Source organism: Xylocopa sonorina, chromosome 13 (genome assembly GCF_050948175.1).
Source record: "Xylocopa sonorina isolate GNS202 chromosome 13, iyXylSono1_principal, whole genome shotgun sequence".
Lineage (NCBI taxonomy): Eukaryota > Metazoa > Arthropoda > Insecta > Hymenoptera > Apidae > Xylocopa > Xylocopa sonorina.
This window is the reverse complement of record NC_135205.1, coordinates 6,313,120-6,340,722: the sequence shown is the minus strand read 5'-3', so window position 1 is coordinate 6,340,722 and position 27,603 is coordinate 6,313,120. Positions and strand designations below refer to the sequence as shown.

The following is a 27,603-nucleotide window of genomic DNA, read 5'->3' as shown; positions in this document are numbered from 1 at the left end:
ACGTAATCATCGATGAAAATTGCCAACATTATCACTGACCGATACGTGTCGGTTGATCAGTCGATCATCGATCTCGAAACACCTTTATCGCGTTTACATTACGTGGATGATTCACAAGGAATCCGAGTAATTCGCAGCTTTCAATAACACTGCGAAACACGTCGTTGCCTCGAGAGAAATCATTATCCAGACAAGCTAATATAAATAGGGAGGGTTCGACAAAATTTAACGTACAATTCGAGCGAACCAAAAAGCTCTTTCATTAATCGCACTTTCGTGTCAAAAAATATATCAAATACTTTCTTCTTTATAGGTTCCAAACGAAAGAAAAAAAATATAGTGATAACACCAGCTTATAGTTTATATTTAAAAGCACCCTGTACGATTAAGAAGTCATAGTCATCCTTAGAATCATCGATGTTCCCTCTCGATATTCATTCCTTTGTTGCAATTAAAAAAAAATTCTGACACAACTAGAACTCGCGTCCCTTAGGATGAAAACTATGAACAAATCGTCGTGATACCGCTTCGAGTTAAAAAGTTTCGTAACTATTTCGTACTGATCTCTACGTTGCAAGAGAACGATACAAAATTCTAGTCGTCGAACACGCGTCTGAACTATATCAATGCGAGTTTTCGATGTGTTTCCATTCTTTACCGCCTCCATTGGTAAAGTACGATAAAAAAATTGTCCACCCGAACGCGTCCCGTTCGACTCGCAACTCTCGCGGATCTCTAAACGGTTTTAACGTCGTAAAATATCGATTACTTTCATGTACGACTGTATTTAACAATTTACGAAACGCTAAACATCTCGAAAGGCGGTGTGGTTTCTAAGGACAGTGTAAAAAGTTGTTTCGCGAGACGTTTATCGACGAAAACGTTCGACTAGTATTGCACAAATATCGATTAAACGCCGGCCGACGAAGCCCATTACATTAACGAAAATCATACCGACACACAATGGTATAATATCACACCTGAACCCATCGAATCGATGTAATTTAACACATACAAAATCGTACGCAAAGCTCCATCGAAAACACCTTTGCACTCGGCGCGTATCCATCGCCACAATTCAATTGATAGTCTATATACCTCTATATATGTACAACTTTTAAAAAATGGTACCAATAGCGTAGAAAAAATTTCGTCGTAGGAAGACCTCGAATGGTGAAAAGCGTGTCCGCTTGCTGATGGCTCGTAGCTGGCGGGGTACCACGAATGCAAAGGAAGTCTCGACGGAATTCGCGATCTTCCAACCCAAGGAAGATCCATCGGCGAAGGCGTCCATTTAGATCCGGAAACAGTGCCTCGTCCATCGCGGAGGACGGTGTTCGCGAGATTTTCGAGTGTCTGTTTAGAATCATGGTTCGCGCCGCCAGCCAGTCGTTCGATAAATCGTGAAAGACGCCCCGTTCCGATCTCGTCTAGCGAAGCGTTTTGTTGCACCGGCGAGCAGTCCGTTCGCTGGGGTTGGTTTCCTTAAATCGAGGCTCGGGCCACTCGCTGGTCACTCGCGATCTTTGCTCAGGTTCGACGGGACCTCGTTGCTGGACGCGGTGGTCGTCGTCGTCGGCGATCGTGGCGACGGCGACAGATTCATCCTGGATGTGACCGGAAGCGACAACCCGGCGGCGCTCATCGCGACGTTCAGAGGTATCGTGATGAACGGCTGATTATTCTGCGTCGAATTAACCGGGGCTACCGTGCCTGCGAAACAATGCGAAAAAAAACCTCTACTTGGGGAAACAGGAAGAAGGACGGGGGGGTGTGGTGCGTATCGCGTGTGCGTCGGGAAAAGTCTGTCAGAACTGTACGGAGCGCGGCCCCCGTGAGAGCAACAGGTATATTCTATCGGCAGACGATGCCCATCGGGGCTCGTCTCGTTAACGCACAGCTTAACGGAGGGATGTTTCACCGTGAGCTCGACTTTTGGGGAAGATTTCCAGGGGATCGTTCATGGTTTCTCACCTCCTTCTTGAGAGATTTGCACCGGCTGACCGTTCTGTCCGATACCAAGCAGAACCCCCGGACTTGGCGAGTAAATCACTGTCTGTGGCATCTGGTACATTATACCTGCGCAAAATCATCGTCGCTTCCTTGAGAAATGATATTATTTCATTGGCGAATGTAATGAAACGTTTCCGCTGTTTGCGTTTCAAGTATGAAGTCGAATGTAGTTGACGATACTCGACGATGAATTGAATCGCTGAATACAGGTATACATGGATACTGTCGTAGCGTGTGTTTAACTTGTAAATTAGAATTAATATATCAATACATCGATTGCGTACAGAATGGGGGATGACTCATCGGTAGCGGAGACATGACCAAATAAAGTAATAATTTAGTGTCGAATGCGAATCCCGTTATTTGGTGATATCGTCGGCAAAAGGGAACGCCCTCCAACGCTGGGGAGCCTATAAATATTAGAACACGGTAGACACGAGGAGTGATCAATCGCGATCGAAAATCACATCGAATCAGGGGGATAGTATGCGAGGAGAGATCGAGAGACAGAGATTAGAGTGTGAAAAGATCAGATTGGATCGTCCGCTTCTTCAGTTTCCTTCGCTACTCGAAACGCATACTTTAGCGTCGCTTAAAATATTTGCATATATATACGATCGATACGTGCAATATACTGTTTAAGATATAGGAGAATATAAGGAGAGATAAATTATCGTAGATAGAAACTATGTGTGAAGATCCTCCGAGGGAGGTCTGCCGTCGGAAGACCTCCCAAAACTTGTTCGTTTAACCCGAATTACATCCGTAGCGGCGGTCAGCAAAAGCTACAGTTTTTTCCCAAGGGAGATATGAAACCGAACGAATGAAAAAATGTCGCGAAGTGACCGTAAAGTAGAACGAGCCACCCAGGGCGCGAGCAAAGAAGCGTTCGAGGGGGTAAAAGATCGGTACCGTCCGCTGGAGACACGAACGCGTGGCGAGGTATCAAAATTCCGGCGGGCGACAGTTTGTGCCGCGGGGAACAATGGAAAGGCGAAAAAGAAAAAGAAGAAGGGAAAAAAAAAAGAACGTACGTCATGCTGGCGATCGGTAAGTCGGATGGCATCCACTCCATATATTAGCATCGATATTTATGTGTACACCTGCATCGGAGCGCGGCTTTCGACCGGATCTTACTTCCCAGTTAGGCATCGCGTCGTTGTCTTAGTTTGGTCATCGCTGCCCGTACAACTCCTTATGTACTCCCCTACACGGATAACCTCGTCATCGCTCGCACACTTTTCGCATTTTAAGTGTCCTCTTTCCTTTATTTTCTCCCTCCCTTTTTCCCCTGTCCTTCTCGCTCGCGCTACAGCCGGATCGCGTACACGCGCATCGTACTTACACGTTCGCCTCTCTGTGATACCATTCTCTCGTTCTCCGGCGCGCGTTTCACTCCTTCACCGCCTCCGAGTTCGCCGCGAACTCTTTCTCTACGTCTCTCTTCTTCTCTACCTCCGTCTCTGTCCCGTCGACCTACCTGACTGATTGGATTGCACGTTTGCCTCTGTGCTCGAGAGCTGCCTACCGGGCCTGGCTCCTAACGATTTTCCACGCCGCGGCTTTTACCGGTTTGCTACTTTAGTCGGCTCGCGACTACTGCTATATACGCCCACGGGGAAATTCGCTAATTACTCGGCCCGTGTATGCGCAGCTGGTACGATTGTCCTTTGGTACGCGGCGCGGCGGGCCGGGATTCGCTGACGGACAGGTGAAATTGTTTCTAGCACAAAGGAAGGGAGGTAAACCGGCGAGGGAGCATCGACGGGACGCTCGACGAGAGGCATACTCCTCCGGATGGACACGGAAAAGTTGCGCAATCGAGCCGGTTTTTGTAGCGGGGAGCATAATAAACGGTTTATTACGAGAAAACGTACATGGGTGTACCGTGTAAATTATTTCGAGTTCCTTCTGACCGTTTCTGACGAGGCGCGTTCGGTTTGATTGGTACGCCGGTAAGATCGTCACGGGTAGATAGTGTTTGATCTATACACTTGCCTGAGTGATTTTTCGAGAGATCCTTCGATACGGGAGAATCGCCGTCGCTGGTGTCCCCGTCGCTTTCGTTAGCGCAGACGTCCGACCTAGGTGAAGTGCCGTCTTCCTGAAACAGTGAAACGGGACTCTTTTAAAAAGAACTGCTCGGTGTGAATCAGATTTCAATTTTGTTCGTACGCGTTCAGTTTCTCGAGAACGTGTCGCCCGGCTACAAGATTTATGAATCATCGCCGCAAGGTTTCCGCCTCGTCCTACAAATACTATTCCTAGAACTCTTTCAACCGTGCGATCGATCAGCGCGAATTAATTGAAACGACCAATTACACTCGCCCTTCTTTAAAATTCACATCAAGTGGAAGCGAACTCGAACCAAAACGAGGCAAGAAACCGATCGGTTTCAAAGGCTGCTGGCGAGCAAAACCGCGGTCAACGTCACGAAAACGATATAAGAATGACGAACGATCTCTCCGTACGTCCGTCCGTAAATTCCGGATGCCTAACGAGCGACGCCGCGACGACAAGCAGAAAACAAGCCAGAGGAGCTAAGAGGATCGCGCGGCTCGATCCGAGCCTGTAAATCGTAGATAACGCCTCGTGTAATAATATCGCCGAGCCAATCAAACGGGCAACTAACCGATCAATCAACGGTGGCCCTACCAACCAACTAAGTAAGCAACGAAACAACCAACGAACCAACTTACCTACCTACCTACCTAGCAGAGAGAGATGCGCGAGCTTGTTCGCGCGCCTTATATGGCCATCCGCGCGCGGCCTCAACTCGTACTGCGCTTCCACGGGAGATTCTCACAAATTTACGCAGGACTACGGTTTCCCTGGGTGACTTTCTCTCCCCTGGCCTTACCACCATCGACGGATAGTTTTTTCCCTCCTTTTTTTTTCAACGACCTATGCGCCTATGCGGGAAACCAATGCGTTTTATACATATAACCGATTCGTTGGAGGAACGCACATGTGTACACATGTCGAGCAGCGTTCGGGTTCGTCGAGAGAAAGCAAATCGACAACGTGGTAAACTGCTACCATCCGGACGATTAGGAAGTACTCGACCAGCTCACCACCCAAATCGGCGAATTTCGCGACGGATTAAAAATCTTCAACGACGTTCGCGAAATTATTCGACCAATCGCTTCTTTCGCGTTTAATTGTAAACGAGAGCGATCAACGATTACCAGGATGATCGTAGAATTGTAGGTATTACTTCGAGGAATAAAGTAATCTCCTATTTCAATGACTGGGGGAAACGAATGTTCGGTTCTAAAGGTCTAAAATTCCGAAAACAGCTACATTCATTAATTAAACTACTCCACTTTCGAACCGGTAATTTATCGAGGAATTCAATCACGTTTGCTGTTTTATAGTACGGATGGAAAAAACTGATACGAAAGAAATAGACGTTTCCGTGAAACGTACGATTGAACAAAATGGTAACGTCCTTTAGCTTTGGAAGAATAAAGATAAAGGGAAGGGATCCTTAGCGCGCTCCAAGGGTTCAACATTCCGAAAATAATTGAAACCGAATCAATTAATTAGATTGCTCCACTTTCGAACCAGTCATTCACCAAAGAGTTCAATTATCTCTGCAATGTGTTCGAAACCTTTCAAGGATACCTATAATTTACCATTTACAGGTAACAAAATGGAGCTACAAATGGTGTGTTCGGGAGCCAACAAAAATCCGTCACCTTCGACGCGCACAAACTAATAAAAGGGAACTTTGCCATTCGTGATAACCACTCGGACTACGAGAAGTAATTTGAATCGAAATTGGTCATCGATCAAACAACCCAATCGTGTCACGCCAACGCGGATCCATTCGATTTACTACAAAACCGACACTCCCACCGGAGATCCAACCGGAGCGTGTCTTCGTGAGACGAGCAACCTTTCCCTTCAACCTCGAAAGAACGGAGATTGGGAAACAGAGCTTTCGTGGTGCGCGTCGAATCGTAAGCTCGACTTTCACGGCTGGTCACGCGGTTTCGCCAAGGATCCCCGAAAGCACGGAGGGCTGTGGTCTCGCGACCCTTGTCCGCGTGCAGCACCCGTGTCGTATAGGCAATCACTTCCGAGTCGCATTTGTATCCCCCATTACCACGGGTGTGTATAGAAGGCGCGACAAAAACCGGCATTCCTGATTCTTAAGTTGGACTCTATATAAGTATCTGCCATCGCGAACATTGCCTGTATATGGCAACAACCAGGCTTTGACAAAGGTGACCGTATATGGTATTCTGCTTCCACCTTCCATACCTTCTCTCTCTTTTTCTCTTTCCTGTCTCTCCCTCTCTTCCACCGACTTCTTTCTCTTTTCCCTTCCCTGCGATTCATCCCCACCTGTGCGCCCTTCTCTCTTTTGCCCTGTCGGCTTGCCTGGTTACCGGCGTCCTCGTCGTTTCCACGTGGTCCACGATCCACCGGGGTGCCCTCTTAGCGAGATGCATCATAATCGTTAAGTCGTTAGATCGTAAATCGTGGCTTTCGAACCCCCGTTGGAAACGTGCACCATAAGAAGCTCCCGTTCCGGAGGGGGAGAACTTTCGAACGCTTTTTCATCGTCATTACGGTGGACGAAACTTTTTTCTAAGGTTTCGGGTGGTAATGGGGTTCTTCTCGGTGCATTTTTGGGATACGCACGCTTCTTTTCTTATTTTGTTTATTATTCGAGTAAGCTTTCAGATTTATCGTATCTGATCGATGGTGTTCATTGAAATTTTAAGCGTAATAGAAATTTTTGAATAAATGTTTGTATCAACCCCTAGGAAGTCGTATGCAAGATGATACATTATTTTGAGGAAAGTAGTTACTCCTTTCGTAATCGATGGAGAAATAAAAGATCTGATCTCTTTGCAAAGAATCCTTTGGAATTTGCAAATTCTTTTATTCCATGTGCGCGCATCGGGAAGCAGACCTACCTTGTGAATTATGTTGAAAAGATGAATGGCAAAGTGGAATGCTGTCGATCGGTGACTTATTTTCAAACAGATTGGAATATTCTCTTTTTACAATGACCACAGCGTTCTAATGGAATTATCATTTAATCTCGTATGACTTAACGCAGCTCGACGACTCGAATTCTTAATATATTGATGCATCGGAGCTCTACGTACACTTTGAAGGATATTTTCTTGAATAATCAGAGGAAAAACGAAAGAAACAAAATCATCTTAAAACGAAACAGAGGTTCTATCGCGTTACTCATTATTTTTTTATCTGGTTCGAACAATACCATCATTTCTGCTACATTATTTACAAAACAACGAAGTAACAAATACTTTCAAGTTAGATCTAGCTCCTTTAGACTAATTGCGAGAAGTACGTTCACGCACGAAAAGTAACATTTTCGCGCACGAAAAGTAACATTTCACGCACAAAAGTAAGTACAGACGAAAAGTAAAAGCGCCAAAACAATATCGACAAAGCAGCAACAAATCATCTATTATTTCTTTTAAATAACAATGTAACTAACTATAAGAGAGCAAGTCCTTCGTTCGACTCCTAATACCATCCATGGACGAGCTCAGTTTCTTTAATCGTCTCGACGCAACTAGTTCAACGTTTCACGCGAAACTATTACCTAATCATACAAATTCCTTTCTTCTTCGTATTTTGTACATTTTCATCACTTTCGTGATTTAATCACTGCTCGCGGCAAACACGTGTAGAATAAAAGTTACGAATTTTCAGTCCAAGAATGGGAGAAGCCGCGAATGGTGTATTAGTATTATAAAAAATTAAAAAAAAGAAAAAAAAAAGAAACAGGCGGGTTTTTTTTGTATACCTACCTGTTCACAAACAACTGGCACCTCGTTACCATCAATGTTGCTGTCGTGGGACCGTACTATTAAGCGAAGCAATATAATACGTACGTGTAATATAAATATTATCACAGTATTTTACAGTACACTATTTACACATGTGATATACATAATCTAAGGCACGCCAGCCGTACATTCGTGATTACCGTGTGTATTCAGGATTATATCGTAATCGTAAGTTAATTATAAGTATTATTTGTACTTTGTGCGTCGATGGGAGAGACTACAGGTATTATTATATTTCCATCGGGGTTGCGATGCTTTTTTTTTTCTCTTCATTTCGTTTTTCCATTTTCACGTTCAATCTCCCTTACTTTTGCGCCTGCACGTAATGCTCTCGTATGTTCGTTCGTTTTCGTCTCCTTTCGTGCTTTATTTCTCCTTCCACGTAACGTCTATCTACTTTATCTATCTTCTATATTTATATATATGTATATATTTATATGTACCTGTTCATTTTTTTCCAAATACTTCAAGCGATACAAAAGAAAAAAAAAGAGAGAACAATACACAACACGTACACACACACGGTAGCATGCATGATGTGCGAAAAGGGACGAGAGCCGGGATTTTCTCTGTATGGAGTAGAAATAGGACAGAGGAGTGGGACAGGGGTAAGGGGAAGGGCCTGAGAGATCGCTTGGGAATTTAAATTAACAAGGTATTTTAAATACTAGCTACTTAATCTACGAAAGAGAAAAAAAAACAAACAAATACTACACATGCCACTTTCAGTACAAACACATTTCGGAACAATATGAGATGCACACAACAATATGTATACATGTACGTATACGCTCCTGTTCATAAGTTATCGGACACTAGTTAGCTTTTAACAGTACGCTCGTTCAATTAGGCTTAAACAGAGGACAATATTTTGATATTGCATAAATAATTGTTAGCGAGCGTGATATCCTCGTTTCATAGTAATCGTAATAATATAAGTTACTTTTGCGCCAAATTTAATGCACGTCCGATGAATTATGAACTGGAGTATACCTATATAAATAATGTATGTAAATATATATATATATATTTATACATATATTTATATACATTTAATACGCAAGAATGCCAAGCGTGCACCGCCGGGTCTACTGGCTCGGACTCGCACCCACGTACTACGATTTCTCGTTTCTTCGTTGGCTCATTTCTTTTTTTTTTTTATCTCAGGGAAAGGCGGAACGCCTCGACCTGAACGACATGAGTATTTAAAAAAAGGATGCCTCGATATGGATTCTTTGATGTATGGAAAAAAGGGAATGCTTGGACGCTTCGATTTTCCTTGGTTCCGGCCTCGGCAATCCCACGAACTAAGTAGGTACGATATTCGTTACATGTAAAATAGAATCGAGCAACTTCGAACTGAAGGGAACCGATTCTGAAACGTTGCTAGAATCGTTTTTCTCGGTTCGCGTAGTTATGCTGCTCGAAACAATTAGGCAATCACGTTTTCTGGGTTATTCCGTAGAATGCACCAAGCATCGAAGATAAACCATTGTGAACCGTATACAGTTCATAGAAAGAAAAAGAAGAAACGTTTAAGTAATAGTAACTAACGTTTTGGAATGTAAATTAAATACGAAAGACCGAAATGTATTGTTCGGATATCGTGTCAGATATGTCCTCCTCAGTTCTCCACCTCTGAATATGGTTACTCGGCGACCGATCGATCAACTTACAACGTATTTACAGATCTTTAAATAAATAAGAGAGACTTCATCGTCGTAAAGGTAATTATATAAATACGATTTAAGTAAAAACGGGACATATACGGATATATATAAAATACACGGCTCCTCGAGTAATTCATCACATGAGTTACTACCCTAAGTGCACGATTAAGAATTGCCACCTTCTTTCTCGTTCGATAAACAACGATTTCTGTCGATACGTGTCTTCCTACTACACGTTTCATTCATTTTGTGCGAATGAATTTCAAGTATAACTTGTACGAGTACGTATCGTAGAAAAGTCTTTGGACTTTGATTAACGTATAGATCCAGCCATTAAGAGTCCTTCCATTAAAACAATTCAATTCTCTAATATCCTTTTCTCTTCTCAATAATTATCGCCCCTCCATCACGAGTAATAAACTTCATATAAAAAAAAAGTAGAAGAGAAAACACGACAGTAGCTAAAAGTCTGATTTATTTCTAATCTTGAAAACATTTTTCCTAAATCTGTTGCTCTCACGACGAGCTGACGATCATTAAATCGCGAAACAAGTGAAATTACGGAAATTCATTGAATTCTTAACACGTTTACTGTTCAACCGTTTATTACAATCCTTAGTTCTAAGCCTCGTTAAGCCTCGTAAGTCTCGTTCCGTGAAGTAACGTCGATAAAACCTACTTTTTTTTTTCATTTGTCTTTTTACTATAATCCTTTCCACATTATCCCTCGAGAACTACAAGAATCCGATTACACCTGTGCATCAAATGTGATGTTTGCGCAACATGTACCATGCGCAGCGAACCTATAGGTGTACTAAAGTGATTAAATAAACCGTTGCAAAACGTGAATTTCGTAGTTTCAATTGTTTCTATAAACTCTGAAAAAATCTATTACCCTCCGTCCCGTTTCTGGACCACGATGGATCAGAATCGCGGACGTAAATCTCGTATACAGACATTTAGAGTACGCGTCGACTGGACTAGATTTATACGTTGAAAAACGGAGCACCGTACCTATATTTTCTTCCGCTCCGATCGGTTTTCACTGAAAACACCATCAGACGCCCGGCAAACTACAAGCGTTTTCGCTCGACCACGACCGATTCCCAAGAACACGCATCGTGTCGATCAAATTTTTCTCTATCCCCCAAAATACACGCCGCCCCCTGAGCGTATTCGTAACGCGTTTCCTATCGTGGGACACGAATAATAACAATAATAATAATAATAATAATCGAAACAACTCTCTTAGCCTGTTTAAGTACCGAATACCTGGTGTGTGTTAAGTACTGGTCGACCCCGTCCTGAGTATGACAGGTGTCTCTAGAAGCCTTCCACTCGTGACACTGAGTCGAAAGAAGAGTTAATTGCCTGAACTCTTCCCAACGAGCCAGCCGTGGTAAAACATCGTTCTCATTGTCGTTAACAACTGCGCTAGGATCTGAACGCGTGCGGTCGGGCGCGCGCACGTTACCATAAGTAGCCTCGATTTTACCTTGTCGACTGATTTGGTTAAATCTTTTTAGCGCACCTGCTACGCAATTATGCGAGCTATTCTCCCGTTGTCAGCATTCTATCAGGCCGTTTCATAAGTCTTCGCCCCGACGGTACATCCATCCGACGAATGAATTTATTAAGAATACCGTCGACGTATCTATATTGTATTAATTCAGAAGCGGTAAGAAATTATGTAAATGACTTCACAGTGAGCGATCCCGTCGACTAATGTACGAATGATCGATGCTCTCTTCGGAAAGAAAAGAGATTTATGAAACGATCCGATAAAAATGATCAATTTCATTGCAACCCTTGCAGAATAGTTCGGGTAATGATTAATGAGTCAATATCAAATGTTGAAAAAGAAGTTTTCTACGGATGAAAAGATACTAATTGATTTTAACGTTAAAGTCGAAAGACTTGTTCGTATCGATCAGATTGGGTCGAATTAAGCGGCAATGAATGTCCAGCATATTAATCTAAGGATCGTAGCTAACGTTATTCGCGCTCCGTACGAGATTACTGTCTTTCCTCTTTGCACGCGCGCTCGAAAAAAAAATAACCGTACTTTGATTGACACCGGATGCGATGCGCCTCATCGAGAATTTCGATATTCATCGTCCGGAAAAGAAAGTCGGATGTCGTCCGGAACTTCCTCCAACGCTGATTCGTTATTCAGCTTGCACACTACGCACGATTTTACGTCGACCGATCGACGCGTTCTCGATAACGAATTATCGCTGCATTAATAATCCCTCGATGAACGATTACACGTACGCCTGCCTCTCATCACCGCGAAATAAAAAGAATCGAAATTTAACGCGTTCCCGCGAATCTAACTGGACACGATGTACTCGCGTCTTGGACGGAATTGCACCGACGCTGATGCGTCTGCTGTTCGAAGAGCCTTTCGACGGAAGGCCTTTCGAAAAAAAAAATAGCCAGGAAACAGAACAGAACCTTCGAGAACCTAACATGCGCACTTCTACAAACCGAAAAACGTCGTTTCATGATTTCGTTGATGAAATCCACTGATTCCAGTCGTCTATACGTCGGAAATAACGATGATCTCTAACGCGTCCACGAAACGCGATTATCTCGCAACGGTCCACCGTCGAAAACGTCTACGCCTACCCGAAAAAAGGTTGACCCTCGTCCCGAACTGTACGATTGTTACCGCAAATCGGCGACAGGTCGAACCGACGAACCGCAGATACGTGTACACGGATAATTGCCGTTAGTCCGATGTTGCGCCCGGTGAAGACGGCGGTAGAGCCCTGTAACTTCGTGGACACCGAGTCTTATCGAGCATCTCCTGTCCGCTCGTCACCGAGAATCCGCGTACGCGATTTTACCCGCTCGTTCCGGCACGCTGCTCTTCTCGTATATCCTTCTCCCGGATCGGAACGCGAGGCTCCCGCTAAAAAGTCCCATCGATCATGGGAAGGACACGGTAGCCAGCAGCAACAGGTAGCGGCCGCGCGTCGGACACTCGGACAATGGCCGTAGAGCTGGTATATAGCGAGCGCCGGTGCAAGTCGGGTAGTACTACCGTTGGGGATGCGAGTGCGACATGTGAGGATGGTAGGCGGCGTGATGGGGCGGCAGGGGCGACGGACATGACTGTTGATAGGGGCCACCGGCTAACATTGGGCCGGGGCTGGAACAGGGTACGAGGTGCGAGCTCGGCGAGGCCGCGTGTGCATGCGCGATCAGGTGCGCGTGCTGCGCGTGCGAGGGTGGCGCGTGCTGCGAACCCGGCGGCGGCGGCGGGGGCGGGGGTGGCGGATGCCCAGGAGGCCCTCCGGTCGGACCGCCACCGGGATACCCGCCGTGGAGCGAGCCACCGTGCGGCGAGCCATACACCAGTTGCCTTACTTTCTGCTCGTCGTCGGCTATGTTGTAGGTCAGTTCGGTCTCCTCGAACCCTGTCGCGGACATCCTCTGGTCGCCGGACGAGCCGGAGGCGGGTGGGTCCGGGCTGTTCAGGCAGGTCTGGATCAACGCCTTCCCTGCCTCGCTCGTTATCATCGGCTGCAGCTTGCGCGTCGCGAACGTGTAGACGTGCCCGGTTTCGCTGGCCACCAGTAGCATCACCTGTGTACCCGTCAGCGTCGACAGCTCGTACGCCTGTGAACCAGAGATAACGATTAATTAGGGGACGTCCCGGGAGAGCTATCTTCGATTCGCCCTCGGTCGAATTAACGACCGTTCGTTTTTACGAGCCCTTTCGTCAATTTTACGCGTACGCTTCGGCCGATTTCGTTCCTTTCAGACGGAAGCTGGATTTCAATGGGAGGATTTGGACCAGACCTCTCGTCGGTAACCAGTCAGCTACTGAAAGAGCACAGCTCGTATAACGGAAGGAGGTAGAAGATTTGTAGCGCCAGCACCTTTGTACGTTTGATGGAGTGTCCTTCGTGTTTAACTTTGATGAAAGCGTGAAAGCCGCCTTCGAGTTTGTATTATTGAAACTTTGGCACATCGTGCTGCGACGGTAGCTTTTATCGCGGTTAAGTAAAATATCGTTTTTATAAAGTGAAAAGCGCCTGGCGTAGACCATACATTTACAATCGGATCGTAACGAAAGCAATATTTTCCGTTGGACTTTTAAACGTTCGATGCGTATCACAAACACCTGCTGCATTCAGCATTTATGCAAATTCGTTACCGCCTGCGCAATCATTAACGTCGGTTTTTTATAAATAATTAATTGGAAACGAGGGCGAGTCGCGAGGAAAAACTACATGCGTATGGTACTACTGCTCTTTATGTTTGAGAAATGATGCCTTTTAATGACACTGTAATTATCAAGGTTTGCCCAAGCGTTTACGAGCGTAACGCGGATGGAATTTATTCTTTTTCTAGCAAAAGGTGATGCTCCTGTGAGGATACATTGTATGCTTGAGTCAAATCTGAATTGTAAAAATTCAACTTGCTAACAAGAAACGTACCGCTCAAGGGGGAACAACGCAACCACGGCACGAAGGTGAATAAACATAGCGGAACATTATGAAATCGTTGTCTTTGGCTTAGATCAGAGCGTTCTTGCATATTTATCGTAAAAGAAAGTATTTTACAAAAGGATATTGAAAATGAAACGAAGTGAAGCGAGTAAACGAATGAATAATTTCTTGAATCTCGTACACATTACGAAACATGTATTTTCTTTTATAAACATATAGAAAGAAAACAGACTTGAAATAATATTTTAATAAAATTTAATCAGACTATTTTAAACTTTGCATCAAGGATATTTTGACGTAAGTATTGCAGAAATACTTTACGGTTTTGGAAGAACCTTTACTTTTATGTTGTAAATTTTGCATCTTTGTAGAATCTGCTACCTTTTAAAAATGCCAAATCTTTTATAAAAAGATGTAAATTTTTTTAACATTATTCCTATGAAGTCAGCTTACCACTTAACTTGAAACTCTCTCTTATATAATGCCACTGTTTGTTTTGAATTTAGCTTCGGTTTCCATTTTTCTAGTAACGTTGTAAAGCAATTATGTCAGTTTCGTGTCAAAACATGGCTAATTTTAGTGTGTGAGCCCGTCTTTAGAAAAGGGGAACAATCTATCTTTGGTTTTCTATATTCGTATGAAAGATGCAATTTGCCTTAGGTTCTTCTACGGATTTAGATACGCCGGCGTTTGGATCAAATAAACATCTGTAACACGATTAAATTGTTGTGTTCAAATAAGATATCAAGTTTAATTATTTTCTAAAGCAGTCTTTTTTTTTAAACAGAAACACGCTTATTATTTAACGTTACTTACTAGTTGAACAGTACTTTTCATGTTAATATTAGCACAAAAAATGTGTAACCGAAGTCAGCAGTAAAACGGAAATAAAAATAGACACTACGTAATGCTTAGAAAAGTAAAAGAGTATACTGCTAAAGAAACAGACTAAATTTTTTTGGCACACAACGCGATTTAAAAAAGTAGTTTCACGATATTCGTTAGTAGCTACAGCACGTTGTGGTTCATTGCCTGAAATGTAATACAAAGTGTAAGGTTAATGTTATTCGCGAAATAAACTTCCGAACGACGGCTTTAACAAAAATAGAAATTATTGTCTGTTCGAACGGGAAATTGAATGATGCGCGTCACTTTACGTACTGCGTATACACAGAGTATTATTAAACGATGAAGTATAATTAAAATTGAAGGGACGCAAACTAAGGGATCGACTCGTAAAAGAAAAATACTGCACGATAATCATTAATGTCCCTCGCACATTCCTTTGCATAATGTTAAAGACACGGCTAGCGTACTACAGTTTTGCTCGATGTATTTTAATCCAAAATACGAACGAGTTACTGACATATAAACGCACGTCAGCGAAGGCACAGTTGTCACTCATAAATCGCGCGCTCCCGGCCTCGCGTGCTCGCTTAAAGCCATCAACGTTACATGGTCGGTGCGCGCGGTTCGCGCAGCCACACGGCGATAATACACGTTTCTCTTCCGTCTTACGTGTCACATTTGAAAACTAACTCTTCTCGCTCGCTGCTAGCCATTTATATTTTCTTATCTCGTCGATGGAAATGCACTTGAACACCATGCCTGCCATGGAACACTTTCGAATCACAGAGGGATCGATAGATCGGGTGGCGATCGATCGTCGATAGCGGATGGATTCGACACACTTATATGTATTAATTTTTTTGTACGTTAACGAGAAATTAAGGTCGACAGGTTTGCCGGATACGAACCTTCTTCATGATTCCGGTTTTTCTCTTGGAGAAGGTGGTATACCTCCGTAGCTTATTATCGATGTACTCCATTTTAATCTTGACCCGTCCTTTGGTCTTCTTGCCGTTCGATGGGGGTGACTTTTTCGGTTGACCCAAACTGGTGAACGATTCCTCGAGATTATCAGGGACACAGTCCGTGGACATCGACATGCCTTGCTGTTGCGAGAGAGCCTGCCGTGCGTTACTGTCATCGTAACAGACGTCCGAAGTGGTCCTCTTGATACCCCTTTGTACGGATCCCACGCCGGCATTCGGTGCGCCTGCAGCGGCTGCCGCGGCCATCATGGTGGCGCCACCGCGGCTTATTTGAGAAGTTGTAAGTTGGGAGGTGGACGGTCGCCCGTACATTTCCGAGCCAGCGTCGCTGCCTATCATCCCCATGCTGTAGCCAAGGCTTGCGTATCGACTGTCTCTTCCGCCGCTAGGGTTGTCCATTACGGACCCGCGCACATTTATTCCCTTTCCCTCGGCCCTTCTCCGCCACGGAATCGCGAAAATTCGGGGCAATGTTTCCCACGTGATCAACCATCTAGAGGAACACGGGACAACAACGCGCACTGCACGAGCGCTCCCCGCGAACTGAATGCGCGCTGAGTATCGTAACTTGACCTACGTGCTAACGCGGTGCCTCCGTACGTTCCTGCGCAGCTGCTACCCCCACTAGTTTCGAACCACGCGGTTAAAAAGTAGTCCACTCGATCCGAGCCGGGTTACCAGCGGGAAGATCTTCGAATATTTCTTTCGAGAAAAATCAAGGGACCCTCGGTGGTCGTTGTTCCGCCGGTGAATCCTCTTCACGCGGCTTCGGTAACCCAAAATTCATCGCACAAAGTTCGCGCGGAGTGATACAAGAATCGGCGAGAGGGCGTCCCCGGCTGCCATATTTAGAAGTAGACGTTACCATATTAGGGAAAGTTTGCCAAATATGGTGAACAGAGGTGGTCCTTCCTTTTCAAATGATCACTCGGCGCGCCGCGACAAAACACCAATCCAACTGACAGTAGCGCTTCCTGCACGCCTCTCCTCCCCCCCCTCTTTTACCGGTATGTCCTTCCTATTTCTACGTGCTCACTAAAACATACGGCTGATAAGCTGCCCTCTGTGTTAGGCCGCTATTTCCTATTACCTACGATGTTTCGTACCTTTATCTCTCCACCTCTGTTTACCTTTCAATTCTTCTATGCATTCAATTTTCGTTAGTTTCGTTTAACAGTTATGCCAGTCGACTTGATTTTAGTATAACGTGCGGAACACTTCGCAAAATCTTCTTTCATCCAGGGATTGTTTACGCTTGGCATTTTTACATCCCGATTCAGATGTTACTGTTAATTCTAGTGAATACATCTTCATTATTGACGTTCACATGCACGTGTTATGAATCATGTTTTAATATTTATAACCGATTGGATGTGGAACGTAATAGAAGTTGTGTAGGACAAATCTATGAGCTTTACAGAATTGAACCTAGTAATGGGCAGGGGCATTAAAATTTCATGATATACGATAGTCTTTTCTGTCATGCAAATGTTTTGACATCACCTCTTATAATTACCAACATCTTTCTTCACTGTGATCATTAATAATAGTTTATGCAAGTTATGTAAATGTTATTATAATTTCTTTCCGCTGAAATAATATTTTTGTAATAATCCGCATCAACAAATCAAAGTTGAATTAGACACTTTGTCAAAATTCGTAGATTTACAACTGAAAATATATAAATTTAAAAGTATTGATAAGTAAGCAATTAATATTTCTTTATACATTTATTACATTACTTTCAAAATATTTTCAAATATAATGTACAGATATCAGAATCTTATTAAACTAATAAAATATATAAAAAAATTGGACTTCTTAAATAAACTAACAGCGAAATACGATTACTTTTGTTACAACCTTTTTTGTACATTCTTCTGTAAAAAAGAATTTATTCGCCAGATGCTATCGATTGAGCAGCGGATACTAAAGTATCGTGAACTTCGCGAGCATATGCAACCTGAGCTCTGACGGTCATCAAAAACTGAGGATATGTTAAAGCAGGCCCCTCTTGAGCTCCAACAGTGTCGGTACGTGTTGGAATCACAGATACTGGAAAATATCTTACAGAACTAGAGTTTTGCGATAAGCATTCTATAGAAGTTTTCAAGTGTAATTCTATCTGATCACAAATGGAATAGAATTCTTCCATATTTTTATTGAAGCGATGATCAGGTTGATCAATTCCTTTCAAAGATCCAACATCTACCAAACTGTTCTGATGTAACGTGTGTGCTGCAGTTTTAAGAGCTATGGCTAGTGATTCTCTCAATGGTCCGATCAATGATTTAACTTTAGTAATATTATCAAGTGTCTCTTTTGTTTGCTGTTGTTGTTGTTGTTGTTGCTGTTGCTGTTGAACCTGCGGTTGTTGCGATTGCTGTGGATTCTGAGGGAGTTGAGGGTTTACAGGCTGCGTTATTTGCCCTACCCCAATGGTTCCTGGTTGCTGAATTGGAGGAATATTCATAGTGCTCCCGACGATGCAGTAATGCAATCTAGACTTTTATTTATTTAGTTATGCTTTTTCAATAACCTTATATATTAAAACATTTGCGTTACACTTAATTTTAACGAGATTTTATGAAATTCCTTATCTCAAGTCTTCGAAAAGTTATTCCTTTTGTAACTTTTGTACTTATTTTTTTGCAAAATATATACAAAACAAACAAAAATTCATCCAATGTCTGAACATGCTTTATCGTAGATTCCTTCTCAACTAAAATTAGATAATAATTAGACTGAGATGTTAGTTCCTCAAACTGTTACGTATGCGCGTTGGAATAGGTATCCTAAATATCTCTAGATCATGTAGAATGATCTTTCCTAGAAATTTTAGTAGCATTTTGTAAAGATTTATCACGTTTATGATATTTTGAAATAATTTAATCGAAAGTTAAGAATTATTCGGTACCAATAAATTTACGTAAAATTATAATTTTTAACGAACTTAAGCCTCCATTGAAAACGAATTTCTATTATTTGATACTCGCTCGCTCTCTATATCTTTGCTGATCCTTGTAAATAATGTATCATACCGGTCATTTGCCGCAATTTGAATTTGCAGTTTTGTTTATTGTATTAAATACAATTAAATTGACATCTTTTTATTTAACCTGAGTTCAATATGTATATAAAGTCAATGGTGTTAGAAGGATTTAAATCGTATGGGAAAAGAATCGAAATAAATGGTTTTGATAAAGAATTCAATGCGATCACAGGATTTAATGGTAGCGGGAAATCGAATGTTCTTGATGCAATATGCTTTGTTTTGGGTATTACAAACCTTGGGCAGGTATAACACTATTCTTTATGTACTCTTATTGTCGAAACATTTGAATTTCAATCTTAATATGTTTTTGCTGTTTGATACAATCACAGTTTCATTGAAAACAATGTGATATGGTTTGTCTGCAATTATAATGTGATGATATTTTCTCCCACAATACATTTATACTTCAATTTTTATGTGACATTCCTCGAATTCTACATTTCGAGTATTAACAAGAACACAAATATATAATAGTTTTTTCGTTTTAGGTACGTGCAACTTCGTTGCAAGATTTAGTTTATAAATCTGGCCAAGCAGGTGTAAAGAAAGCCAGTGTGACTATCACATTTGACAATAGAGATAGAAGTTCATCCCCGATGGGTTATGAACATCACGAGGAGATAACAGTCACAAGGCTAGTTGTAATCGGTGGCAAAAATAAATACCTGATCAATGGATCTAATGTACCTAACAAACGTGTCCAAGACATGTTTTGTTCTGTTCAATTGAATGTAAATAATCCGCATTTTTTGATAATGCAAGGAAGAATCACAAAAGTTTTGAATATGAAACCTATGGAAATTTTATCTATGATAGAAGAAGCAGCGGGTACTCGAATGTATGAGACTAAGAGAGAAACTGCTTTGAAAACAATAGAGAAGAAGGACAGTAAACTAAAAGAGATAAACGATGTATGAGTTAACTTCAATTGATGTACATTAACATTAATAAATAAAATTATTAATACTATTAGTATACATTCCAGGTTTTAAAGGAAGAGATAGGTCCAAAGTTAGCCAAACTTAGAGAAGAAAAAACGCAGTATGTTGAATATCAACGTATAGATAGAGAATTAGAACATTGTAAAAGAATTTATTTGGCATGGAAATATGTTACAGCTTTGAATGAAAGTGAGAAAGCACAAGAGAACGTACATGTTATTAAAAGTAAAATAGAGGAGAGGACAAGCTCTATTACCGCTGGTGCAGAGGAGCTTAAAAATATAGAAAAAGAATTGGATGAAATAGCTAAGAAAAGAGACGAGGTAGGTACTTTAATTGAAAAAAACGAATTATTACATTTTTCATATTTCTTCAAGTGTTTGATTTTATTTTTAAGGAAGCAGGAAGTCAATTAGAATCTTTATTAAAGCAATTAAAGGAAACTGAAAAACAGCAGTTCAAATTAACAGCTGAAGTTAACAGCAGTAAAGAAGATATCAAAGCCACTAAGAAAGCAATAAAACAAATAAATCTTAATATTGTGGATGATGAAAATGCCTTTATGTTAAAGCAAAAAGAATTTGCTGAAGTTGAAGCACTTTTTAAAACTCTAAAAGAGAACGACGAACAAGATTGTAGAGCAGTATTACTTGCACAAGAGAAATATCAGAAAATCAGCTCTGGTTTATTAGAAAGTAAAGATGGTGAAAACGCGACACTAGAGCAGCAATTAATAAGCGCTAAACAAAGTGTAACAGAAGCACAAACGCAACTTAAGCAATGTGAAATGTCATTGAATCATAATAGAGAGCAACTGATGAACAAAAAAGTAGAGCTAAAAGATACTGGGGATGTATACAAAAAATATGTTAAAGATCTTGAAGATAAAGAAAAAGAAGTGAATAATTTAGAAAACGAATTGAAGAAATTGAATTACATGGATGGATCCGTAGAAGAACTTAGACAACAAAAGCATACATTAAGGAATGACATAAAAGTATTGGAGGATGAATTAGATCGGTTTGAATCGAGATATCCTCAAACTAGATTTGATTATCAAACACCTGAACCTAACTTTAATCACAAATCTGTGAAAGGAGTGGTATGCAAATTAATCACGATAAAAGATAAAAAAGCAGCATATGCTTTGGAAATTGCTGCTGGTGGGAAGGTATTTAATAACTTTTTTTTATATAACGGTATTATATCCAATGTCTTATATTTAATATTATATCTTATATTCAATTAACTCTTGAAATTTCAGTTGTACAATCTAATAGTAGATACAGAAACTACTAGCAAAAAATTACTTCAACGTGGTCAATTACAAAGACGTGTTACCATCATCCCTTTAAATAAAGTAGCTGGAAAACCTATGGATAATAGATTGATTCGTTTGGCGCAAGAAATTTGTGGTGCAGAGAACGTTCAACCAGCACTGTCTCTTATAGATTTTCCAGCAGAGACTATAGGTGCTATGACATGGATTTTTGGACAAATCTTCATTTGTAGAGATATTGAAATAGCTAAAAAAATAGCATTTCACGAAAAAATAATGAGGAAGTGCGTTACCTTAGAAGGTGATGTAGTTGACCCTGCTGGTACTTTGTCTGGCGGTGCGCCGTTAAGAACTGGATCAATTCTTTTAAAATTGGACGAATTAAAAGTTGCTCAAAACGAACTAGATAGCAAACAACGAGCTCTTCAGAATATTGAAATCACTTTGACGAATATAAGTAGTATTGCTGAGCGGTATGCTTCATTGAAGCAAACTTTTGATTTACGAAATTATGAAATTGATATGGTGAAACAAAAATTACAACAAACGGAATATTATAAAATAAAGGAGGAGGTATGTAAACTTGATATATTAAAAAAAAAAGATATTGATTAATGTATATTTTTTAGATTACTGTCTTGGAGAAAACTATTGAGGAACTTATGCGAACAATGACAATAGCAACAAAAAAGGAAAAAGAAAGTGCTAAACATGCACAAGAATTAGAACACCAATTGAAAGATGCCACTAATATTCGTGAAAAACAATTAAAGGAAGCTGAAAATGAAATAGAAAAATTAAAAACGATAGCTGAAAATAGTCGCAAAAACTGGCAACAACGTCAACAAGAAGCAGAGACGCTTGAATTGGAAATAAAAGAATTGCAAAACAGTGTAGAAGCTGGAAAAGAACAGTTGTTAATGGTTGAAGAAAAGTTGAAGACATTGGAAGAAAAAAGAAAAAAATTAGAAGAAGAATTAAATGAAGCACAAAGTAATGTAAAACAGATACAGGCTAATATAAAAGAAGAGAAGGACATTATTAATAAACAAAACGCCCACGTGCAAAAACTTGTCACGCGAAAGGAAGATATCATAAAACAAAGTAAAGAAGCAGAATTGGAAATTAAAAAGTTAAATCATGAAGTAAATTCGATTAAAGATATAGCTACAGATTGTAAAGAGAAAGTTTCCGAACTTATACGAAAGTATGAATGGATCGAACAAGACAAGGTTTATTTTGGAAAAACAGGTAATGTGAATTTTGCTTGCACCTGAAGTTTTTAAATCTTATTTTTAAACATGAAATACATTTTGTAGGTGGCATTTACGACTTCAGTGTTAATAAACCTGCCGAAATGGAACAGAGAGTACATCAGTTACAATCTTCGCGTGAAAAATTAAGTCGAAGTATCAATACACGTGCTATTAGCCTTTTGGACAAAGAGGAAGAACAATATAATGATATGATTAAGAAGAAAAAAATAGTTGAGAATGACAAAGGAAAAATATTAGAAACAATTAAGCATTTAGATGATAAGAAGAAACAAACATTAACGAAAGCTTGGGAACAAGTATGGTCGTTTAATTAGAACATCCAAGTAGTTAAAGCAATTAAAAACATTCAATTTTTATACGTTGTTCAATTATTTTGCAATTCTAGGTAAACAAAGATTTTGGATCAATTTTTAGTAGCTTATTGCCAGGGGCAAATGCAAAGCTACAACCTCCTGAAAATCAAACAGTCACCGAAGGATTGGAAGTAAAAATTGGATTTTCTGGAATTTGGAAAGAATCCTTGGGAGAATTATCTGGAGGACAAAGATCGTTGGTTGCTTTATCTTTAATTCTGGCTATGCTTTTATTTAAACCTGCTCCGCTTTATATATTGGATGAAGTTGATGCCGCGTTGGATATTTCACATACTGAGAATATTGGTACCATGTTAAAAAAACATTTTAAACATTCACAGTTTATTGTTGTGTCATTAAAGGAAGGAATGTTCAACAATGCTAACGTTATATTTACAACTAGGTTTGTTGATGGAATGTCAACAATATCTAGAAGTGAAAAAAAAAGAATTAAGTAAATGTGTATCGTACATTTCTCAGTTTACATAAGTCTGTTTGTATAAATAAACATTTTTTTACCTACAATAAGTAATTTCATATTTAATAAATATCTTTCTTTTTTTAAATAATACTCCCCTGTACAATAATAGAATACTTTTTATAAATTACATTTTAAATGTGCATCTTTAATGCTGCTTTTATTATTAAAAAAAATTCTGAATAATTGGATTCCTTAAGAAAATATAGAAATATGTACCTGTACATACAGGATGCTTCTACTTTTATTTACCAAACGATATTAGCGTATCCTACTTTTGTGTTTTGTCGGAAAAAAGTAGTGCACATCCTGTGTTAACTTTGTCACTGCAAAATATTTATAAAACATTTTATATTTTATGTATTAATTGTAAAGCATTTGTCAATTGAATGTAATATATATCTATTTTAAGTACATAAATGTCTTACAAAATTGTAATCTAATTATGCATATCTTTTTTAACGAAAAAAATCATAGAAAGTTTATATGTATAAGGCAAGGAGTCCAATATTATAAAGAATTTTTGTTTAATATCTCTATGTGTATTCTATAAAAGTTTAATAAGAAGGATATTTTTTTTATGGTCTTAAAGTGTGTTTACCAAACTAGACCAATTAATATCTCTAAAGAATAGGTGTTGTTTTATCTCAGGTATTGTCATCCTTTCATTTGGTTCGTATTTTAGCATCTGCAAATATGCAATTATTACATATATTTAAGACTTACAGTTTACTTACATATAGACTGCTATATATAAAAACTTACATTAACAAGCAATGATTTTGCATTTTCGGAAATTTTGTTGGGAATGTTAATTACGGAATGTGATTGAAATGTACCCGGGTGCCTTGTTTCAAATTTCTGTAATGTAAAATAATTATGTATTAGATGTTTTGTATTATACTATTTCGCGGAAAATTTTACTTTTATTTTTACATACATTGCCTACTAGTAGCTCGTATAATATAACGCCGAAACTCCAGATATCTGTGGCTGGAGTAAGCGGAATCATAGGCGAAAATGTGCATAATTCGGGAGATGAATACGGATATTTATATTTTAATAAATCTATATCGTGACGAGGTATAATATACGTTAATCGTACGTGCCCATTATCATCCAGCAATATATTATCAGGTTTCAGGTCAAAAATGATAACTTCTTGTTGGTGTAATGCTTCTAGCGCCAAAAGTATTTCAGCTGTCCAAAGACGAATTACATTTTCTGGTATTGTCCAAAGCTCTTCTTCGGTATCTGTATTGCTGCTCCTTGCTGAGTCGATCAAAAGTGTATTATATTGTATCTGTTGATCATTTGATATGCAACAATTATTTGTTTCCACTTGGTCGTGAATTTCGATTTTATATCTTTTTGTAAAACTATGATTTTCTTCACTGTTTTTATGTTCTATTGTAAAATGCAGATCATCCGTTTTTATACTATCCGTTGAAGAACTTGATGATTTTTTTTCTTCGAAATTAAAATCTCTGAAACTATTGCTTGGAGATGAATTTGTGCTACTACACTGACTCCTCGAATTTGCGATGTTGCTTTGAGACAAATAGTTAGAAGTTATCACATTTCTTTCAGGTATTAGTTCATTTTTAACATTTTTCTTTATACCGTCAATTTCTAATGATATATCACTAATATCCACTGATACTTTGTTATAAATTTTCGACTGGTACATACTGTTTTTCAAATTTAATAACGAAGTACTATCGTGATGATTTATTACATCAGCTTCGCGTAATCGGTTGGCAACGGTATTACTTTCCTTTAGGGTTGCATTAACCGATTGCAATAATATCTGCGCTTTTTCTAATAATTGTGTAGTAGACACATCGGTATATTTTTCATATTTCTCTTCTACCGTAATCGGATGTATCTCCATTTGTACTTTGGTATTTGTACTTATAACATTTAAGTTTTCTTTGAGCTTAGTGCCTAAAATTTCATTCTGTATATCGTTTCCACTTAAAACAATGCCATTACCATCTACTGCGTTTTCAACATCATTCTTTGTAATCACTTTATCACAATTTTTATTATCAGTAGAATTGTAATGTGATGTTATAAAATCCCATAATTTTCCACGGCTATAATGGAATTAAAAACTGATTATTCTTTAATAAATCTTATTAAGTAATACTTTTACCTCCGATACATACCTCAAATGCTGTAAAATTAGGAATATGCTTGTTTCTGTTTCAACGCATGCATGTAAACGGACCATGTACGGTATCTCACCACGTAATACATAGTTGCTTATACTTTCCTTATTTGAAGATAACTTTTCCATAGCCTGAAATTGTTAAGAGCACTTTTATTTAAATTCGATTAATGTTTTATACTAAATTAAAAATTAAATGATTGTGTTCTGTTTTTATCTATACTATAAATTGCATTTTTAAATTGTTCATACTTTTACAATATAGAGGCAGTTTTGACGAACATCTTTTACAAGCATCACTGACTCTATAATTTTTAATACTTTATAATATTGAAGCTCTGATATTGGTTTGTTCATCAACGAAATATTACAATTTAAATATCTGTTATAAAGCTTTTCAGCACGTTCTAAATATTTCGATATCTTTCCTTTAATTATTTCTGCCCTTAGTTTATTTGAATCAGATTCGACACCGGATCGTAGACTAGAGATTCCCATTTTATACTGAGTAAATGCTTCTTCGTACTCCATAAGATCTTCGTGTTTAAACGCTGCGCTCATATGTGCAGCAGCAACTAAAATATACTGCGATGAATCTGGCCACGATTGTGGTAGGTCAGAACCATCGTGAGGATTCATTGAAGAATTCAAATTTTCAATAGTATTAGTACTTGATGTTTGTACAATTGTTGAATTATTCTCGTTCTTAAGATTATAATTTGTATCTTTGTAACAATTGTTATTTTTGTTACAAATCAATTGATTATCCTCTAAATTAAATGTAATTTTATTGTGATCATTATCTTCTATCAGTAAATTATGGCATATCCCCTTGTTTTTTGTCATGGACATCTTTTCATTCTCAGCTTTGTAACTGAAGTCATTTTGTTGTAAAGTTCGTACTACAGATTCTGATGCTCCTTGAGATTGCTTTACTTCGTTCTTAGAAACAGATAAATTTGTTAACGAACTTTGAATACTTTCTGGTTGAAGAATACTTTGAGAGACAGTATCGTTATTAGATAGAGAATTCATATAAATCTGGCGCTCTTCTTCCGCCGATGTATCGGAACTAAGAGATTGAGAGCAATCGTTTAAACAATAATCGGCGTGACTAGTTTCAAAGAATTTTATGAAAATATCGCTAGAGTACAAGTACGAATGCTTTCCTATAAATTCCAAAAGTTTTAACGCACAGTCTCTTCTTTCTTCTATAACTTCGGCTTCGAATCTGCCAAAGAATTTTGGTTTTGGAAACGATGGGTAAGTTTCTTTAATTTTTGACTGAGAGTACAACACACTCAACTCTGTGTGAAGCTTTTTGAAATCATTGTAACGCTTCCATACGGATACTTTGGAAATTTCTTCGTGAGAGCTCTTTAAAAATACCTAAAGAAAACATGAAAATAAAAACATATCTACTTTGCGAAGTATTAATTAATTAAGGAATTATTATATTCCCGTTTGATATCATACCACAGACGTGACCTTGTAAATAGTGAAGCCCTTCTTATGTCGTGTCGTTTCTGGAATAATAAAACGCCTCACCCACTTGTCTCTGGTAGGTGCCATTGTTTGTACACTATAATTGTGAAACCAGAAGGCCCGACGAAATTGATCGCTTTATCGTTTTAATTTACGCATTTCTGTCATCGTACTTTCACGTATCTGGCTTTTTTCTCCGTTTACGAGGCATGTATATCGCGACTGATTAATTCTCAATTCTCTGCTGCACCTGTATGCACTTGCATTTATTGACGCAACGAAAAATTATCGTTGCAGCTGATTATTTACGACACATGTGTCCTCGTCAGTTCTTTAAGTCATGATGAAAGAACGATGGATTTTGGGCTGCCCTCGTTGCAGTATTCGAAATACAGGAAGCACAATTCAAACACTGTAATACTATTATGATATCTTGTCTCACTATTTATGTATTGCGATTAAACTTGGAGAAGAACGCGATTAATTCTCTTGAGTCCGCTCTCTTTCGCCACCTGAGTGGTACCACAGTATGTATCGTAGCGGTACTGCGCGTGCGACGGCACGTCATGGATTTAAGAATAAACAGACACGAATAGGGATTGATGTCCAGTTAATCTATACATGTTACATATATATTTCCAAAATACGAAACGTTGCTAATGTAGTTGCATTCTGGAAAACACTACTATTAAGCGCAGGAATAAGGTACTTGTTATCGTGATAATATTATCTATTTCATAT

General features: G+C 39.5%; 4 protein-coding genes across 7 annotated transcripts; 1 reads left to right on the top strand and 3 right to left on the bottom strand.

Moving 5' to 3' along the window:
* Nucleotides 1-1,292: 1,292 nt before the first annotated feature.
* Bs (serum response factor blistered) lies at nt 1,293-16,521 on the bottom strand. 3 transcript variants are annotated; one of them, XM_076906573.1, is made up of 5 exons: nt 15,744-16,491; nt 12,899-13,150; nt 4,012-4,117; nt 1,975-2,079; nt 1,295-1,713 (listed from the first exon to the last, which is right to left on the bottom strand). In XM_076906573.1, the coding sequence occupies exons 1-5, from the start codon at nt 16,218-16,220 to the stop codon at nt 1,514-1,516; spliced, it is 1,140 nt and encodes a 379-aa protein (XP_076762688.1). In that variant the 5' UTR covers nt 16,221-16,491; the 3' UTR covers nt 1,295-1,513. The 3 variants fall into 3 exon arrangements, with proteins under 3 accessions (XP_076762690.1, XP_076762688.1, XP_076762689.1); XM_076906575.1 differs by lacking the exon at nt 1,975-2,079 and having other exon boundaries at nt 1,293-1,713; nt 15,744-16,498; XM_076906574.1 differs by lacking the exons at nt 1,295-1,713; nt 1,975-2,079; nt 4,012-4,117 and having other exon boundaries at nt 12,132-13,150; nt 15,744-16,521.
* Nucleotides 16,522-17,610: 1,089 nt separating this feature from the next.
* On the bottom strand, nt 17,611-18,562 carry LOC143430356 (mediator of RNA polymerase II transcription subunit 29-like). The gene has a single exon (XM_076906588.1). The coding sequence runs from the start codon at nt 18,292-18,294 to the stop codon at nt 17,716-17,718; it is 579 nt and encodes a 192-aa protein (XP_076762703.1). The 5' UTR covers nt 18,295-18,562; the 3' UTR covers nt 17,611-17,715.
* Nucleotides 18,563-18,856: 294 nt separating this feature from the next.
* Nucleotides 18,857-23,370, top strand: Smc2 (structural maintenance of chromosomes 2). The gene is made up of 8 exons (XM_076906521.1): nt 18,857-19,119; nt 19,365-19,787; nt 19,862-20,140; nt 20,215-20,988; nt 21,082-21,669; nt 21,726-22,347; nt 22,416-22,669; nt 22,759-23,370. The coding sequence occupies exons 1-8, from the start codon at nt 18,952-18,954 to the stop codon at nt 23,182-23,184; spliced, it is 3,534 nt and encodes a 1,177-aa protein (XP_076762636.1). The 5' UTR covers nt 18,857-18,951; the 3' UTR covers nt 23,185-23,370.
* LOC143430330 (ribosomal protein S6 kinase-like 1) lies at nt 23,023-27,254 on the bottom strand. 2 transcript variants are annotated; one of them, XM_076906523.1, is made up of 7 exons: nt 26,854-27,254; nt 25,630-26,766; nt 25,376-25,509; nt 24,145-25,303; nt 23,970-24,065; nt 23,806-23,892; nt 23,023-23,155 (listed from the first exon to the last, which is right to left on the bottom strand). In XM_076906523.1, exons 1-7 carry the CDS (start codon nt 26,947-26,949, stop codon nt 23,126-23,128), a joined length of 2,739 nt encoding a protein of 912 aa, XP_076762638.1. In that variant the 5' UTR covers nt 26,950-27,254; the 3' UTR covers nt 23,023-23,125. The 2 variants fall into 2 exon arrangements, with proteins under 2 accessions (XP_076762638.1, XP_076762639.1); XM_076906524.1 differs by lacking the exon at nt 23,023-23,155 and adding an exon at nt 23,488-23,530.
* Between the last annotated feature and the right edge of the window lie 349 nt (nt 27,255-27,603).